This window comes from Melopsittacus undulatus, chromosome 11 (genome assembly GCF_012275295.1).
Source record: "Melopsittacus undulatus isolate bMelUnd1 chromosome 11, bMelUnd1.mat.Z, whole genome shotgun sequence".
Lineage (NCBI taxonomy): Eukaryota > Metazoa > Chordata > Aves > Psittaciformes > Psittaculidae > Melopsittacus > Melopsittacus undulatus.
In genome coordinates this window covers 14,099,474-14,119,447 of record NC_047537.1, presented here as the reverse complement: position 1 = coordinate 14,119,447, position 19,974 = coordinate 14,099,474, and the positions used below count along the sequence as shown (strand labels likewise).

Below are 19,974 nucleotides of genomic sequence, written 5' to 3'. Positions count from 1 at the left end.
CTAAGACACACACGGGTGGATGTGCAGTTGCATCCCATCTTGTTCCTGCCTTCCCCAGGGCTGTGCTCACCTCCCACCCCTGACAGACACAGGTACTCACCTGCTTGAGTGGACTTCCGTCTCGCCTTCTTAATTTCCTCTTCTGTCTTGTTGCTGAGTTTCACCTCTAGCTGCTGTGTTTTCATTTCCAGATCCTTCTGCCTCTCTGTCAAGGCTTTCCGGGCCTTGGAGTAATCAAAGAAAGCCCACATGTTTTAGAGCAAAAGAACTGCCAGCTTCTTTCAGCCATCTATGATGCCTTCACACAAGTATCTATCACTAAGATGTCAGAGACTCTGCATCAGGCTGGGTCCTAACTGAGATTCAAGTTCTAGGACACCATGTGGTGATCAAAGATATGTCCTACCGCCATATACAAGTCGTCACCAACAAATCATAAGAGCAACTGAACTCTTCACAGGTTGTTAGAAAAGCAGAGTATAAAAGGCATCATCAGACTTTCATGTTTCTTAGTAACTTTTTTATCTTAGTAACTATTTCTGAAAGGAAGTAGATCTGAAGCTTCTTCTCAATGTTTTAACCAGCATCACCAAGACCCCACATTTGCTCTTCTTAAGATCTAAATTGTTGAAAGAAAAGCAAGTATCTCACAAAATTAACTTTTAAGTACCTTGTGGATTAAATATACACTTAGAAACTCTAACAATATGAACTTTGAGGCTTATTTTAGAGAAGCTACTTCAGGTTCACTACACCAGCAGTTAGTACTGCAGAAATTATGAACCTGAGACCTGGTTACAACTGATTACTTAAATTACCTTAAAGTTCTTCAGGAATTAAAAACCTGATTTGTCAGTATCATTAGTGAACTTACAGGGCCAAATTACTGAAGTGTCTTAACGAATAAACAATTTCTACATGTGCATGCTGTTTTCTAGGGTGACAAAAGTGCATGAAATAGCTTGTTTTGCACAGGCTTGTTATAAAAGAAGCCACATTCGTTCTTTATCCAGTTGTAGTGTTTAAAATGAATGTGGATGACTGTATTTTGTTTGCACCATGCAGTTTCCACACGAGCCTGCAAGTTGCGCTCTTGAGGTATTACTTGAATCTTCAGTTCGCAGTTTTAAAGACTGCGCTTGGCTCCGCAGGTCGCAGGAGGGAGCTGCAGGAAAGTAATCTAGTGAGAAGCCGTGCTGAGGCACACTGCAGAGAATCCTGGAATGGTGTGGATTGAAGGGCCTCAGTACCCTCACAGTAAAGAATTTCTTCCTTACACCTAACCTGAACTACTTCTGTTTCAGTTTGAACCCATTACCTTATCGCTACAGTCCCTGATGAAGAGTCCCTCTCCAGTATCCTTGTAGGCCCACTTCAGATACTGGAAGCTGCTCTGAGGTCAATCTTCTGCGTAAAATCTCACCTTAGTCTCCCCTCTGGCAAATTAAAGCCATTCCTACTTGTCCTGCCTGTACAGGCCCCTGTCAAAATCCCCTCTTCAGATTTCTAGTGGCCCCTTTAGGCACTGAGAGCTGCTCTAAGGTCTCCCCAGAGCATTCTCTTCTCCAGGCTGAACATGCCCAGCTCTCTCAGCCTGTCCCCAGAACAGAGTTGCTCCAGCCCTCTGATCTTAAGGCATTTATCTTCTTTTATTCCTTCTTCTCAAGGTTCCAATTCATTCTTTCCAATACCCCTAACTGAGGACTGTATTTCTTTGCAGATATGGCTGTGAAGAACTGAAGTGTTTTGCAGAAAAACACCGTTCCTGCATACATATAGTGTGTATCATGCAACAATTCTGTTATCAGGCAAACTTCTTCAGGTGCACTCTGATTCTTAATGAATGCCCAAACAACCTTCTGGCTTGACTGAACATGGTATGTTCCTTTCCAACTTAAACCCAAGAGCAAACCACATGAGGATACCATTTGGCACAAGTATCTTGGCAGCTGAAGCATGGGTATCCCATTTCCTGCAGCTGCTAAGAGCACTTTTTGTGGGCATAACTCCCCTAGGTCTATAAGATTTATACCTGTGGGTTTAAATCTCAACCTCAGCTGTATGTTCATGTTAAAATAGCCCCTGATCTGAGGGTGCTACTACTGTTTGAGGTTTTCAGGTGAGGTTGTTTGCTGTGAGGCACAGAAAACAGTAACTGGGAGAGGCTTTGTGACAGGTCTGACCTGCTTTTCACCACTGCTGGATGATATTGAGCCATGCACACCTTTGGTCTGACGCTGCTGCTATTCTAAGGAACCATCTTTTTAAATTTTGAGGACACAGATGTGGCTTCTGGATGCACATTAGCACAAATACACAAAAGGAGCATTTAAATCAAATGCGTTAGAAATATATTGTCTCAAATTGGGAAGAGGAGGATGAAGCAAAAAGCCTGCCTGTAGCCCCCAGTTTCCGAGCTAAGCAGCAAATGATGTCTGGGGCACAGCAAAGTCAAAACCTTTGTGGTTCTTTGTGACAGAACAGAAACTTTTTATGGGGCACCTGCTTTTCTGTCCAGATCAGTAGTATCTCAAATTCTCCAGTTTAGTCTCTGCTCCCACCTTTTCAACTGCTGCGTAGCGGCTGGCCAGCTGCTTCCGTAAGTCTGCAATGTGGTGGTCACACTTCTTCATGTCTTTCTTAAAATTCTCTCTGAAGTTGAGCAGTGGCTTCTCTACCTCACTCTGAAGCTGGTAATGAAATAAAAACATAGAAGACAATAATGAGGAGCCAGGCAGTAATTCAGGCAGAGCTCAGGACAAAGAGGAAGCAATACACACTGCAGCCAAAGGCAATGTCATACAGCAACACTTCTCTTCCCCAAGAGAGCTGTGAGTGAAGCTATTGCAAAAAATAGCTCTTCACAGGACAGCTCTGTTAAGGGAATACTGCAACATCACAAAATGCTTGAGGCTGAAAGGGACCACCAGAGGTCATTTAGCTCAACTTCCCTGCTCAGGTAGGATCACCCAGAGCACTGTCCAGGTTTGTGTGCAGACAGCTCCTGTGTATCTCCAGGGAAGGAGACTCCACAACCTCTTTGGGCATCCTATCCCAGTGCTCAGTCACCCTTACAGTAAAAGGAATTCTTCCTCATGTTCACATGGAACTTCTGGTAGTTTAGTTCATACCCATTGCCACATGTACTATTGCCTGGTACCACTGAGAAGAGCCTGGCTGAAGGGAGCAAAAGGATGAAATTTTGTCTTCCTCTCTCCCTGTTCTCTCTTCCCACTAAGTTCAAACTGCTGGCAATGTCCAGAGCACTACTTGAGGTGCTCTAATTCTGACCTAACTGATGCACCTTGTTTAAAAATCCCTTAACTTTCACAAACTGAAGCTGGTAATCCTGAGTGCCATAAGGTGAAGCAGTTGCCATTATGTGAGCAGGGACATGCCTGTGTTTCTTGTGCAGTGAAAAGAGATCCAATAAGGAAACATTTTATTTACTTCTGTCAATTATGAGGGAGCCTAAAGAGAAGCCTGAATATTCAGTTGAAACTCTTTAACATGGTAGCAAGAAACCACTGAAATGAACTCAGCGGAGATCCACGAAGGCCATCAATGTGACTTATCTCCTACAAGCAGGACTTGACAGTAATACTCAGCTCTGACAGAGTTTGTATCATACTGCTCTTTGGCCTTCTCATACACAGAAATGTGCTAGGAAAAGTGCTCTGAAGGACACAGATATTTCACCTCCCCAGAAGCAACCAAACTCTCCTATTGTTTCTCTTGTGGGGATGTTCGACTGTCAATGCAGATGAGTTGGGTCCGTAATCACCTAACATGGCCCAGAGTGGAGCAGTATCAAATAGTCCCTGAAAGTAAGTATTTTGGCCTTTTTCCAATGCTATTTTAATGGAGAAGGAAAATTCGTTCTAGCTTAGTGTAGTCTTCTAATGAAGAGAGGCTACAAAGACAGCCAAGCCCACAGCACACATCCTGGAGAGGTTAAACAAGCCTAAAGCAGAGCTTGTTTAGGAAGATGAAGACTGGCACCACGGTGATCTAATATGGCCTACAGCTATCTGAAGGTCAAACGCAAGTGTATCAGGGCCAGGCAATGTCACCACAGACAACTGAGCTTTGGGAGGTTCAGGCTGAGTGTAATTTGAAGAAAAAAGTCACCAAATCGGTAGCTGGGCACTGGAACAGGTTCACCAGAGAGGTGGTGAAACCCCTGCTAGACAAAGATGTAGCTGTGATCCATTGTGGTGATAGTCCTAGCTCTGACTGGGAGGGCTGGACTAGAAGATTCTGGACAATGTTCAGATGACAGTATCATCAGGATGGCCCCAGGCCAGCTAATAAAGACCTGTTCACAACTTGGGGGTCCAGCATGGTTACACGAGCTCTCTCAAGAGCACAGGAACAAACTGATAGCTGTACCAGGAACATTGTCAGTGCTCAACAAAACAAGAACAGAAAAATTCAGAGTGGCTTCAGTAAACTCCAGAAGCAATATATTATGATGGAGTCTGTGCCCAACTGAGTTCAAAGTAGCTAAGCAGTCTGTGTGCCCTTCACACTGCTTCATTAATAACTGGATTAACCTGGGTAAACGACCCAACATGAGTCAGTCATCCTGAGTGGAATAAGCAGCAATCTGACTTACCCTTATAAGTAGGCATTGCTATGAAAACCTGTATTAAAGTCCCCAGGGCTGGGGACACACCAAAAAGGAGGGCATTTCACTGCTATTTCTACTGCCTAATAGACAGTAACAAAACTAGTTTATTTCCCATGGTTTATAAAGGGACGGGAAATCCTGAGATCCTCATAAAGATGGGAAATGCATCACCAATAGGCTCAAAATGGAAACAAGGCAACTGCTCTTTCCAGTTTTGTGTTCTGGAAATCAAAGAGGTGGATTCTCAGTGAAGGCAGTCATCTTTCCTCTGTCATCTTGCTTGAACTTCCATCTCGCAAGAGGTACTATAAGCTATCAAACCAGACTCACATGTGAATGACCCAGACTTTTAAATGTTGCATTATAGTTGGCCATACATATTCTTTTTCTGTTTTTGCTAGAAGATCTCACTTCAAGACTTACAAATCCATGCAACAGATGAAAAAAACATAAACTACTTTCCTAAGATGAAGAAATTTAAAGCACCAGTGTATATAGACAACTCTGACACCCGTCACTGACTGGGTGAGATGCAGGAGAGAACTTGAAATCTCAAGAAGTTTGTTAAGAGAAGGTAGGAAGCTTGCTAAAAGAAGTACAGGACAGAGATCATGTATCTCTGTACCAGTATGGTAGAGACTTAGGCAGAAAGACAGAGGCATGGGTTTAATCACAGTATTAGATGCTGGAGAAAAAAACAAACAGCTGAGTTTGTAAAATCAATTCTGATTTCACAATTACTTATTTCTTCCCTTCCAGAATGGGGGTAACACACCATCATATACAGGCCAGCCCATCAGGACTTCACCAGTAAAATGCCTGTACACCTTCTCTTCAGAAGAACTCACCTCCTAGAGCTCACTGAGGGATAATCATGTAACATGGAGTTCAGTTCCATGAAAACCTTCTTGAAGGATTCCACATGTGCATGTATATGTATACAGGTGCCATGCCAGTATCTAGAGGCATTAGCAGTGTAATAACAGTTTATGATTCATAGAATTATAAAATGGCTTGGGTTGGAAAGGACTTTAAAGCTCACGCAGTTCCAATTCCCCTGCCATGGGCATGGACACCTTCCGCTAGACCAGGCTGCTTCTAGTCCCTGTGTCCAACCTGGCCTTGAACACTGTCAGGGATGTGGCAGCCACAGTTTCTCTGGGCACTCTGTGCCAGTGCCTCAGCACCCTCACAGTAAGGAATTTCTTCCTTACACCTAACCTGAACTTCCCCTGTTTCAGTTTGAATCCATCATCCCTTGTCCTATCACTACAGTCCCTGAAGAAGAGCTCCTCTCCAGCATCCTTGTGGGCCCACTGCAGATACTGGAAGCTGCTCTGAGGTCTCCACACAGCTTCTCTTCTCCAGGACAAACAGCCCCAACTTTCTCAGCCTGTCTTCATACGGAAGGTGCTCCAGCCCCTGATCATCCTTGTGATCTCCTCTGGACTTGCTCCAAGTGCCATAAAAGTGCTGTTGCCTGTGACCCCGAGTGTAACAGTGCTATGAAGGACTGTCACAAACGTGTTCAGTGTCTTCAAGGCTGGTGTTTTGTGTTTGAATACTCCCAGTGTGCTCTGCACTGCACTGACTGGTTTTGTTCAACTACCAATGAGAAATATAACTACTACTTCTAAGAATGACTTATCTGAAAGCAACAGCAATAATCAATATGTTTAAAACCATATTCTGTTAACAAAAGAAAGAACTAGGAATTCCCAAAGCAGATACACTGGAAACAGTGGGGAGAGTTCAGATGATGCTACAGGAGTTTCTGTGCAGGGTTTAAGTAAAATAATGAAAGAACCCCTATCCATTGCCTCCCTGCACACTCCAGTCCAGGCTGCATTTCTTCCCCTTGGAAAACAATACAGGAACACAACAGGGAGCAAAAAGTATTTCACTAATTACAGCTCTGAAGTAGAAGTCTGAAGCAGAGCAATGGGTTACCAAGGCAGCGGCTGGTTGCCTGAGTAACCTCTGCATAATCACTTACAAACAGTGCAGAGCTATAATTTTCCTCCAGAACATGGCTGTTGTACTGAGATATCTACCACTGTACTGAACTTGATCACCCACAGAGGTTAAGAGAATGTGACAGGATGCAAGAATGTGTCACATGTGGTGGAAAAAAACCCAGTTAAATACCATAATTTGAACAAGAAATCTCCTTGGGGATCACTTGAGAGAAGATCCAAAAATAACACGAAGTTCCCAATGCACTTTTCACAAAGGCTAATGATATGAAGAAGTCAGAGCCCTGGTTCTCTTCCTTCCAAACAGACACAGTAGCTTCTTCTTGAGAAGCCAAACACTATTTTTCATTTCTTCCTCTACAGAAATAATCTGTACGACCTCTAAGTAAATTTACTGGAACATATTGCCCTAAGTGAATAATCTCTAGATTCAGTTTCCCTTTATTCTTTTTTTTTAAATGAAAAATTAAGGTTAGATGTGTTTTAACTTACTGATCAGGTAAGTTAAATAACCCAGTATTCTGGCAGGAAGCATGGACAGAGTTTTACTAAGTTCGTTCATCAAGTCTACATTTGTACCCTATGTATGTGTATTTTCCCCACTAATAAGCACTGAAGGGAGATCCACGTCAATGACAGGGCAAAAATCTTTGCAAAAAAGAACTACTTACCTTGGAAGAAAATTTGAGGTGAACCTCTGCTTCATCAGCTAGACTTTTCTTTAGCTGAGCCCAAGCCTCTCCTAGTGTGCTGAAAGAACACAGAGCAACAATGGTCAATGCCCCGTCTTCTGCACATCCTTCTGTGCATCCTGCAAGATTGGTGAGACAGTGGCAGACAGATATGGTACCATACTTTGTACCATATCTTGCTCTGCAAAATCATGGCAAAGTGATAGCAGAAAACTGAGAAGATCACTAATCTCTGTGACAAAGGCAGAATTATCTTTGAGAACACTGCCAAAGCAATCTCCCATCACAGAGATTCCAGAGTCTCCATAAGCAAGATACTTCAGTATCTTATACTCAGCAGAACAAAGTGTTTATTTTCTAATTCTTAAAATAAACCTTCACCAGTGCACTTTTCCATTGCTCATTCTACTCTACGCCCTCCTTTTGGCGAATGGATGATTCTGCTTCTCCTCGGAGAAGCCTTTCAGTATTTGAAAACCATTACATCTTCTTTTCCTTCAGACAGATTATTTGTTAGTTAATGGCAGTTTAGGTACATTCCTCCAGACCCCCTCCAACAGCCTGGATTCCTCTTAAAGCACCATAACCTAAATTACACTGTCTCTTCCAGTTGCTAAACTGGTAACAGATTATTTCCTATCAGACACTCTTTCTTCTACATATCCCAGTGCAATGCATTTTTAGACAACATTGTGAAGCTGTTGATGAATAAGCTGGTGATTCACTAAAGCCAGATCCTTCTCCCACAAACTGTTATGTAAGTGTATCTTTCACATCCTGTGAAAGTAGAAAACCTAGGACTTTGTCCTCATTGAAATGCATTTTTATTTCTCTACAGTTCATTTCTCTAGTTTAACTATATCACTTTGAACTGCAAGCTTTCCATCAAATTGTACACACCACCACTCTCGGCTCTGTCTCACCTGTGATCACAGTAATCCCATAATTTATTCTATTCAAGCTTAATAGCAAAGACATAGAAAAATAAATCAGTATTTGTGATGAACCTTAGCATAGAATCACAGAAAGGTTTGGGTTGGAAAGGAACTTCAGATCACCCAGTTCCAATCCCCCTGCCATGGGCAGGGATGCCTCACACTAGACCATGTTGCCAAGGCTCTGTCCAGCCTGGCCTTGAACACTGCCAGGGATGGAACATTTGCCACTTCTTTGGGCAACCTCTGCCAGCGCCTCACCACCCTCACAGTAAAAAGCTTCTTCCTTACATTTAACCCAAACTTCCTCTGTGTAAGTTTAAACCTATTCCCCCTTGTCCTACTGCTACAATCTCTGTAGCAATATTCTTACCTAATTTTGCACCTTAGGCTTTATTATTTAGGCCTGCCTGCCTATAAGAATCTCCCATTGCATAAAGCCATACTAAATTAAGAGCTATGATACTGAGTTCTGCCCTCAGCAAGTTTGCCGATGACACCAAGCTGTGTGGTTCTGTTGATACACTAGAGGGAAGGACTGCCATTCAGAGGGACCTTGACTCACTTGTGAGGTGGGCTGATGCCAACCTCATGAAGTTTGACCATGACAAGTGCAAGGTCCTACACCTGGGTCGGAGCAATCCCAGGCACAGCTACAGGTTGGGCAAAAAGGAAATTCATGGTAGTCCTGCAGAGAAGGACCTGGGGGTGTTAGTCAATGAGAAAATGAACATGAGCCAGCAGTGTGCACTCACAGCCCAGAAAGCCAACCGTATCCTGGGCTGCATCAAAAGGAGCGTGACCAGCAGGTCGAAGGAGGTGATCCTGCCCCTCTACTCTCTCGTGAGACCTCACTTGGAGCATTGTGTGCAGTTCTGGTGTCCTCAACATAAAAAGGACATGGTACTGTTAGAACAAGTCCAGAGGAGGGCACAAAGATTATCAGGGGACTGGAGCACCTCCCATATGAAGACAGGCTGAGAAAGTTGGGGCTGTTCAGCCTGGAGAAGAGAAGGCTGCGTGCAGACCTCAGAGCAGCCTTCCAGTATCTGAAGGGGGACTACAGGGATGCTGGGGAGGGACTATTCATTAGGGACTGTAGTGATAGGACAAGGGGTAATGGGTTGAAACTTAAACAGCAGAGGTTTAGACTGGATATAAGGAAGAAATTCTTTACTGTTAGGGTGGTGAGGCACTGGAATGGGTTGCCCAGGGAGGTTGTGAATGCTCCATCCCTGGCAGTGTTCAAGACCAGGTTGGATGTATCCTTGGGTGATATGGTTTAGTGTGAGGTGTCCCTGCCCATGGCAGGGGGGTTGGAACTAGATGATCTTGAGGACCTTTCCAATCCTAACTATTCTATGATTCTATGATTCTTTTACTCCATCACTGGAAGAACGCAGGTTGGTTTGATGCTGTTTGTTCTGTAGGCATCCACAATAATTGCTCATCACCTTGGTTTTGCACTAAGTGCTTCTAGAAAGCCTGATGGTTTATTCTACCACTTTTCAGAGGTTAAACAAAACTGAGTGATCTACAACATCCTAGCTCCTCCTTTCTTTCACCCAGCCCTTTTCATAGTCAGATTTGCCCCTTCCTGACAGCCTGAAAAATTGCCTGTGATCTGCAATTTCAAAATACTCAATTTGTCATCTCTGAGGTTGCTTCAGTGAGTTGACTCCTCAAGCATGGTGTTCACCACAGCTAAACAACCTGAGATTTTTTCACCTATGTAAATGCTCTCAGCTCTTCTCGTTCTCTAGTTCCACCCTGATGTACCCTCCCACTGTCAGTTCCCACTGGCACTATCTTGTCTGATTTGTTCAAGTGAAGATGTATGCTAAGCATCTTCTGCATCTCTTATCCAACTACAGTGACTTGATTGGATGTATGAATCATATCACCTTCTGTGTACATGCAACAGCACTTTACTTACAGCCACTTGCACAGAACCATCCCAATACCACAAATCAGTCCCATCTCAGCACCCTTGTGCTTCACTTACATACATGATGGTGGGTCTTCTTACCACCAAAGGAGGGCAGAGGACCTTGGAGGGACAGCTCATACTTTGTGACAATTCCATAGACAGAAAAGCTGGAAAATGGTCTGTAGAGTATGAAACCAGCAGTGGTAACTGGTATGTTCACAGAGAAGTTCATTGGGTTCCCCAACTCACACCTTCCCAGGAAGGAGAGGAAGACCCTGGTGAATGCTTACTTTGAGTGTGCTAGGCTGCAGTCTCACTTCTGGATCCTTCAAATCTTCCTGTTAGCTGCTCTTCCTCCCTCACTTCTTTAAATGGAACCTTTTCCCTTTCCAGAGCCTCACCAATTCTCAGGATCTTCTCACTAGCCTCTTTCTGGCCTTAGCCAGTCTGGCCACCATAGCACCAGGAGGAAAAATACCATCAGGACCTCATTCTGTTCCCTCACTTTGCCACACCTCCAGACAGAGCACCACTGGGCAGTGTTCCTAGCTCCATGTCCCCTTACCTCCCTACTTCAGCATTTTTTTATGCTTCAGTCCTCATTCCCTCTCTTTTCATCTACTCTCCCCTAATGTTCTCCCCCATCATTTTTTTCAGATATTTTCTTCTTCTCCTATTCTGGGTAGAAAAAAGTGGGAGGAGGATGTGGAAGAAAGTTGTTTTAAGTTTGCCAGAAGCAGGTTAGCACCCTGCCCTAAAGGGGAAAGAAGAACAGAAACCACTGTCAAGGGAGGTGCTTGGAGAAGCCTAGTTGGCCTCCTGCACTTTCTGTCCTTGCTTACTGGAAGTTGAGCAAACACCTTGCAGAGCTTCACTGCCAGTAGAAGCACCCTTTGTCAGAACTAGGATGAGGATAATAATTTCAAAGCTTGGCTTCCAGTGCTTAGATGGTTTGTGTTGGAACAGACAGAGCCAACAACTTCTAATCCTTCAGGAGTGGTGTCATTCCATTAGTCTCACTGAACTTGCAATCTAATCTGAAGTGCATTGCCTAATACCTCCTTAATAACTTCCGAAGTGTGAACATGCTGTGAGGGACAACCTGCTGCTTCTCTTGGAGGGCCAGACCCACAATGTAAAGGAACATCATCCTCTCAGTCTGTGCTGCTACAATTCTACTGGCCTGACCTTATAGATCTACTTTCAGCAGTAAGTATATTCTGCATATACTTCCATATTCAAAGTAGTTTAGTACTTCTACATGCTAATCTCTAAAGGAACTAGTGCTGTCTAGAACAAGGACAGCATAAACACATTACCGGAAATATATGCATATACGTAAAACTGTACCATAAACATCTTCATAAGGAAAATAAGAAAAGCAATTTTATCTTCCCCAACACACACAGGATTCTGAGTTAAATAAACCTCTACTCAATGGGAGAGCTCAGGAAAAATACATGTACCTGTGTGGGAGGAATGCTTTTTATGTTAAAATCTTTGTCTTCTGCAAAAGTCACAGAGACACACTTACCCTTCTTCCTGAGCAGCCAAGGAATTCTGAGACAGCTTGGACAGGTTCTTCGCATATTCCTCCTCAATCTTTATCCTACACTCACACACACACATACAGAGAAAATAAAGATAGCAGTAAGTAAGCTTTAAGGCAGAAACCCACACACATCATTTCAAGAAATTCTCTGCATTTTAACACATTTTGCCACAGGAATTTTACTTTCAGTCTCCAGGGTTTGGCAGCACCAGTTTCAGCTCCATCTTTCCCCTCCATATGCCAAAAATGCAGTGGCAAAAGCATGGATAGATGTGTGATAAAAATTGAAGGAAAAGCTACAGTTCTGGAGAGCAAATAACAAGGACAAAGTGTTTCTGCTGTGCAACATGGACCGTCCACAAAACTTGGCACACTTGAGAAATGTGTTTCAGTCTGCCACTAAACGTGAGCTCCCACATCCTCAAGGCAAAGATTAATTGCAGGAGAAATACAAATAAGGTTTGTGGTGCTGGACTACACCTTTCCTAGGAATACAAGTGCTTCCTGATCCCCATGACATGTAACAAAGCTGGTGAAGATATGGCAGGGGCTTCTGCCACCTACAAGTGGTGGTGCAGCTCCTACCATTCACCCATCACACCCACTACCCTGTCCTCCTCTCTGTTCACTCAGCAGAACCACACAGGAACAGGATCTGAGCTTGCCAGCAGTGGAGGTGCAGAAGAGGGAGGCTGTTGGCACACAGTCACTATGAGAACATGGGTTGAGCAAGGGGACAAGGATAAATGCTGGCTGCACAGCAGGGAGGGAAAGAGCAGCTGCTGGTGCAGAGGTGACATGCATCATGCCTGAAAACGATCTTCAACTACCCTGAGTTCTCCTAGTGCAAGGTAGACATGATCCCAACTAGGGCAAACAACTGGCTCTTGGCTGGTTTTCAAATTAGTTTGCTCAATAAAGCATCTCTAAGAGAGCTGAGTGATATCCAGGTGGAGCAACTCCCGATTTTGTGCTAAACTATGTACAAGCAGGGGAAAAGCCTGGTTAGAAATCCGTCTCCTTCCACTGAGAGGAGAGAAGGTGGGGTATTTTTGGCAGGCCCACTGGCAGTAGCTAGTTGAGCAAGCACTGTTAGGCAGGCTGTATTTGAGACAAAAGGGATCCCTAAGAGGGGTCTGATATTCTGGGCTTCTGAAAATAGGATGTGCATGTCACTGTGGGATGCAGCTGGCTGAAGCCCAAGGTGATACCCAGCTTGGTACAGCACAGTACAACTACAGAGCACGCCCAGCATGTAGGGGCTTCTTCAACCCCCTCCCATGAGAACAAAACCAGACAGCTCCCCACACCTGCTGCAGCAAGACCAACAAATACACCTTTCAGCACCAAGGCTATGCTGTGGTTAGGACCTCACAATGTAAAGGGTTTGATCCAGATTCGCTTCACTTGACCTACTTTAAATATCTGCTTCATGATGAGACTAATCTTGTCTTAGAAGTGGTGATTTCTACAGACTGGAAAAGGAGCACAGGTCAACTATACCTTCACACCCAAACCCCTCTCTATGTTTCTTGTTTCCACTAACTTGTTTGAGAAGTTTCCCAACTTCACTCCTTGTGTTTCAGAAGCATTATAAGTACATTTTGACCCATACTATCTTGACTTAGTTCTAGTTGCTCTTTGGAGTTTTATTCCTTGCTCTTATGCTTCTTTTGAAATAAAGTACATTGTGTGCTCACACCCAAATAATTTCAGTCATGCTGTTACAATGGATGAAGAAAAAACAGAGAGCTCCAAAGGGAGGCAAAGATGATCTGATGTGATTACCATGCAAGAAGAAACTAAATAGATTAAGACAGCACAGGGAACATGAGGAAAAGGTGAATAGAGGATATCTGACAGACATCTACACAACCGCTACTGGATGAAAAAAGTGATTGTGACTCTTTTTACACTATTTCTCCAGATTAGAAGGCAACAATGAAGTTATCAAACAGCAGCAGAATTACTTTTCCTGTAGTACACAGACTGCAGAAATCTTGTCCAATTGTTGTAGTGGCTAAAAATATAGAAAGACTCAAAAAGATGAGACAGAGTGGAAGGTGTTTACAAGTACCTGCTGAACATGGTAGCAGCTAAATAATCTGATTTACATTTTCCAAGCACAGTCCAGCTTGATGAAAAAAGTGAGAGGCCAAAAGCCCAATTTGTGTTCCTTTGCTACTAACTCTCATACTCAGAGATTGATGCTTTTCAGGGCAGTCTGCATATTTTCTTGGCTGTTTTAATGCAAATGCTGGACCATATTTTTACTTTTGATTTAAAGTAATTCTTCTTTTCCTTCACACCCACACTCTTGATCTTATGTTTTAAGGCCTGAATTATTCAAATTCAAAGTCTGTATTATAACCCTACCTTTGTCAACAAGTGCTGAACAAACACAGTATTGCTATTTAAAAGTTCCCCTTAAAGAACCTACTTGAGAAATTGAATTTCAGTTAGTGTTACTTCTTGTTGGTTAATTGATGAAGAAATACGGTTATCATGTCTCATCCCTGCTTCCTATTTAAAGCTTTTTTTATCAGCTGCCTAAACCTCACCTCCAGAAGGCAGATGGAGAGGATTTTTCTGGACATGAAAACACATATACATAGTCTCGTATTCCCTGAGTCCTTCTTCCTATCAGTCCTTCTTTCCCCTGAGCTGGAAATGTAAAGGTTCCCCTGATGGCCTGAGGTCTCATTTCTGTGAGTAACTTCTCCAGCTCAACGCCATCCTCCTCTTTTTCCACACACAGCACTCCTGAATCATTTGTTCCAAACAGAAGGAAAATGTATTCATCTTTTTATAACTCCCATCTAGATTCTCTTCACAATCAATTCCAAACCTTGTTTTCAGCACACAGTGAATCTTTTCTGCCTTTCCTTCTATCAACATGCCTACTTCTCCTTTACTGAGGACATAAACATGCATTTTCTCAGTGTCAGAGCTGCTCTTTCATTGTTCTCTCATTTCATGTCAACTTTCCATCCCTCTGAAATGCTCCTTTCTTTTGTTTCTACCAAATTTCATTATGTATTACTTTCTCTGGGGCAGATATCCTCCTCTTTTCCCTGTCCATGGCTATCACAATTCTGCTGACCTTCTCCTCATCTTCCAGCTTAGCAAGACTATTTTTCAATTGTATTTTTTCTTTGTCAGCTGGTCCTTCCTTCTACCTACATCCTCTGGTCACACTGGGTCACAGAGGACACTATTCCTTGGACTGTCTTAAGTCACAGGCAGCATGAACCACATGTGGGTGCTGGGCCCTCTGCACCTCCTGTATCACTGTCCTCATTGCCTGTGCTACCCTTTTCGTTTGTCCACTGTTGCCACATTTTTAATACTTTAAAAAAGACAAGAGCACCAGCGTGCTCTGCCTTCCTCCTGGGAATAAACACTGCTTGTTTTCTATGGGTTGTTCTCAAGTTGTGAGAGTCATCCTCAAGATGATTTATGCTGGCATGGATAGATGACAAATGACTTCAAATAATAATGACACTACTTAGGAGTAATGTCACATCATCTCCTGTACATGGTTGAACTGAGCATCTATCAACTGCTTGTTCAGTGCTCAGTTCACTTCCCATGTCAGGAGAGCAACAGACGATTAATTCTGGCATTTTCTTGTAAAGACATCTGCCTTTATGACTTGGGGTTCACCCTAAATATCTTTATATGTAGTTCAGCTTCATATCCACCTTAATTCCCAAGTGATGTCTTTTTACATCTTTCTCTAGGAAACTGTGTTTATGCTCCATGTCAACAAATTGCTTCTCTATTTTTTCACGCAAAATAGATCCTTTCAAAAGACCTTCACCCTGTTTTTTCCATGTTCAGGTTTTTCCTTGAATCTGCAACTTAAAACCTTTTTGGTTCCCTCTACTTAAATGGACAGCCAGTGTGCAAAGCAGGAGAGATAAGTTGGAGAGTGTGGATGGACATTAAAGGAAAATTAAAATGCTCTTTATGAATTGGTAGTGTATCTTTTACACAGTTTAATTAATGTACCAAAGGAATATCTAAACCAGGAAAAAATATATATTGCCATAAACAGTTCATTTAACAGCAAAGTGCTCTTTACCTTTCTCGAACAAACTCTGCCATTTCTTTCTGCATTTGTTTCCCTTTCAGTTGCTTTTGAAGAAGAATCTCAAATCCCGACACTGTATTGTTCCCTTGTGAATCCTTCTTATCAGCCTGGAAGGAAAAAGCAAGTTCAACAAAAAGATATGGAGATCAAAAACACAGGCACATAGCTCCAAGCAGCTAGTGCCCAAGGAGTCAAGGCAACAGACAGCAGTGGTGGCCAAAGAGCTCTCTCTGATCACAGCTGATGGTTGAAAAACCTCAGCCCCTCTCAGAGGAACAGTCCACTACTTTCTCTTTCCCCATCCTCTTACTCCTTTTTATACTGAAGAGAAAGTTTTACAGTTATCTTTAGGTAGCATAAGACTATGCTGGGCCCAAGGATGGCAACCTTGCCTTCATTTCTGCCCATGGCCTTTCCTACCTGACAATGCCCCAACAGTGGGGGTTGCTCTGGCAAGCATGAGCCCCAGTGGCTCACCCTGCATAGAGAAAGGCTCCTGGAGACAGCACAAGAGAACAGGAGGAGGACAGGGAGGACACTGCTGCTCCTTACAGGGGTAATGTAGCCTTAAACAACCTCTAACAGACTGTCAGGTTCAACTCTGACTTGCATTCAGAAAAATGCAGCCAGTCTGCACAGGTCAGCTGTAAAGCAAGGCAAAGCAGCAACTTGTTCAACAGGTTACCATCACACATCCCATCTTTCACTGTTTCCAACGCAGCCCTTTCTACCCTTTGCTCCACTGACTTCAGGGTTGCTACAAAGACCAAGCCAGTTTTTTTCTCTGCTCTTTTCTCTCTGATCTTTCTGCATTTCTCTATTTCAGAATTTTATTTCCTACCCTCTTCCAACAAACAGTCCTGGAAAACACTTCCCTAAGGGTTACAGATTTTGCTCTGATGTGCCGGGTGCTGCACATCTGCACAAAGGAAAATGCCATATTAATCCAAGTGTGATACCAGGCACTGGGCAGCTGAGACAACAGGTAGGAGTGGAGCTGATGGAAGAAGGAAGGCAAGGCACGGATGACAAGACCAAACAGGAGGAAAAGTCCTGGGAGCAGAGCTATGGGAGGATACAAGCTTGCAGCAGGCTGCTTTCAGTGGAGTTTCACTGACAGCAAGATTGGACCAAACCCAAGGAACCAAGTGATGGCCAAAATTAAATGGAAAGAACCAAACAGAGCAGTGACTTCTGCAAGACATGTGCAAAACATAAGCCTCTACACCATGAATGACTTATTGCTCATTGGGATCACAACACTGGAAGAAGCTGAAGAAAACCTGATGGTTTGGGAAGGGACAATTTGCAAATATGTCAGTGTATTGTAGCAAGTTACTACAACTTGCCATTAGTTATCAACCAATACTGAGCACACATGAGGGGAACTGCTGCTGTGCCTCCAACAGCTACACTTTTTGTAAGTAAAACTCTTTATTTTGTTGTTTGAAACATAAATGCTTCAACATCCCATAACTAAAAACACACCCAAAATTCAGAAAATCTTAATTTTGGAGGTGGCATTTCACCCCCCCCCCCCAAAAAAAAAAAAGCTTCCCAGTAGAAGAGTCTTTTTCTATCAGCTCCACACTTAAAGGACTATTCTATCATTTAAATCTGATTTAGGATCCTGAAAGAGGAGCTAAGTGCGAGAGGGCACACACAGAAACACAAGTCACTGGAGACTTCCCATGCTGAAGGTCTGCATTAAAACTACTCCATTTAATAGCTACTTAGAAGCCTGTTCTCCTCAAACGTCATCCTTTAAAAAGTCATTTATCATCTGTCCTACAGAATATCCATAGGAGTTTCCCAATTTAACAGAAAGTTTGTAAAGGACCTTCTCCAAATTCAGTGACTTGATTTTCATCTTTATGATGGACTAACCCAGAGATACATTTGAGCAAGGCAGACATCTGAATTTGGTACTGAGGTCTGAGCTGCCATTTCTAATTGGCTATCTTCAAATGCAGGGTATTGAATCTAAGTGAATGCTCCATCCCCAGCACCGTTCAAGGCCAGGTTGGATGGGCCTTGGGAAACATGGTCTAGTGTGAGGTGTCTCTGCCCATGGCAGAGTTGGAACTAAATGAGCTTAAGGCCCTTTCCAACACAAACCATTCTATGATTCTATTTGCTTGTTATAAATGTGATACTCCCAGCTTCCTCATGCATTCCTAGTTCTCATGCTCTGGGAAACAGTGAGATATCATTGCCTGCCAGCCACCTCCTGCTGCACAGCCCTTTTGGCTGAGATACTGAGATGTGTAGTTTGTCCTACATCCTCCCCATCTACTGACCAAAACTATCTCCTGAAAGCTGACCTTGCCTTTCTGGACATTCTTCTGATAATCGTCCACATCTGACACCATTAAGATTGTTTCTACTGGTGTCTTCAGTCTCCCTTGTGCTGCCCTAATATGCTGCATTTCAGCCCAAATTCTCCTTTACTTTGTACCACAAATCAAGCTGTTTGTTCCACTTTTTCAGCAGCTCAAGAGCTGCAATATGGCATGTGGCTGGCTGCCTACTTACCCAGAAATAATCACAGTAGCTCCACTCTGAAGGTTTCAGCAACTGCTGCTCTGGCATTATGTCAGGGTGGGGGAAAGTCACACAGTTTATCTGTAACAAAAAAGCAAAAGAGAGTTAGAAGGTAATGAAATTGAGCTGTTGATGAGATCTATGCAAATGAAATGTTATATACACACTCTTCCAATCAGAAAATCCAGTGAATGAATGTCAGAGAATAAAAATTGGTTGTTGCATGGATACAGCAGCTAAGTATTCTCAGAAAGCTCCTGTGAGCAAGCAGGAGTGTTGCCTCAGAGGAAAATCACCTCCCTGTTTCACATGAGGAAAACTGCTTGATTTGGAAAGTGCCATACAGGGAGTTCTCCTAGATCCCTAACAAAATGTGGGGAAGTCCTGACGTGGAACACCCTGAACACACAAAATGCTGTGAGCAGCAGACAGCACTGAAGGCACTATTGAAGTATCTCATCAGAAAACCTTGGCAATCTTAGCCTCTTACAGGATTACAAAAAAAAGGTGTTATTTGTTCATTCCAGAGACTTTTCAGTTGAAAGTGATGCTCCCTGCAAAGGAACAGGGGTTCTCTTAAGTCAGGTAGCCTTCAGTACACAAAACCCACAGCAATCTGAGACAGGATTCATCACACAATCATTAAACAAAGGCACAAAGAAGTACAAGTGCTTATTAAGTTATCACAGTAGAAAATGTAGCCTGATAAAAGCACAATGGAAGTGAACAGCGTGACAGCTATTGCAGAAGGTGCTGCAGAATAACTCTGGATGTAGTTAAGCCCTTCAGAAGAAGCATCAGCAAGAGTCAGAGCTCACTGCCAGTATATGATGCTCCTCTGCATTTCTGCTGGGCAGGAACACTAAAATCAGCCTCTCTTATTGCCCCCATAGGTTCACTGGACACTAAGAGTATATTAATTGAGCAACAAACAGAAATTGGTGATGGAAGACTCACAAATGTAACTATGGGTTTGGGGAGTTAATGTTCACAGGAAATCCAGAAATAAAGCTGTGGGCAGGGTTAGCACAGCTGCATGGGCAGATCTAAAAGGAGTGCTTACACACAATGAATCTGCCTTTTGGCTATTCAGAGGGGCTCAAAAAGGACACAGCAAAATGCTGACACAGTGCAAAGCCACCATGGTAGAGCAGTGCAGACAAAGCCTTTAGCTGATACAACACTGTTCCTACAAACCCACACTGGCTCTGCTGCTGGCTGCCGATGCTGAAGTTTCAGGGGCTGTCTACCCCCTGTCTCCACAAAAATCACTGTTCAGAGCTTCCCAAGTCCATTTCAAAGCAGGCTGAGGATTCTGTACCTACATGTTCTAAACCATGCATCTTCCCTTCCAGCTCCCATCAGGCTTCAATCTGATCTGCAGGAGACCAAGGATCCTGCTTCACCATCATTCTGCAGGCAGCAGCTGTGTGGTACTGCATATCCAGCCAGAGCCAGCCTCCTCCGGCCACACAGTCCCCACTACAGGAGCTGCTGGAAACACCTCCTGTCCCTTCACGTTCCACAGCAGAAGTGCCACACATGAGGAGATATAAAACACGAGCTCAGTTCAGAGTGGGATGGCCACTGTTGAGGCATGCCAGCGGATATGCCTG

At 43.4% G+C, this 19,974-nt stretch overlaps 1 protein-coding gene across 2 annotated transcripts in view; it reads right to left on the bottom strand.

Moving 5' to 3' along the window:
- GAS7 (growth arrest specific 7) overlaps window positions 1-19,974 on the bottom strand; it is an 89,841-nt gene that overhangs the window by 6,916 nt on the left and 62,951 nt on the right. For both annotated transcript variants that reach the window (XM_034067966.1, XM_034067967.1), the window contains exons 6-11: window positions 18,350-18,439; window positions 15,806-15,921; window positions 11,701-11,775; window positions 7,281-7,359; window positions 2,562-2,690; window positions 101-224 (exon numbers count right to left, since the gene is read on the bottom strand). In XM_034067966.1, the coding sequence (XP_033923857.1) occupies window positions 101-224; window positions 2,562-2,690; window positions 7,281-7,359; window positions 11,701-11,775; window positions 15,806-15,921; window positions 18,350-18,439 (613 nt within the window). The remainder of the gene's footprint in view (window positions 1-100; window positions 225-2,561; window positions 2,691-7,280; window positions 7,360-11,700; window positions 11,776-15,805; window positions 15,922-18,349; window positions 18,440-19,974) is intronic.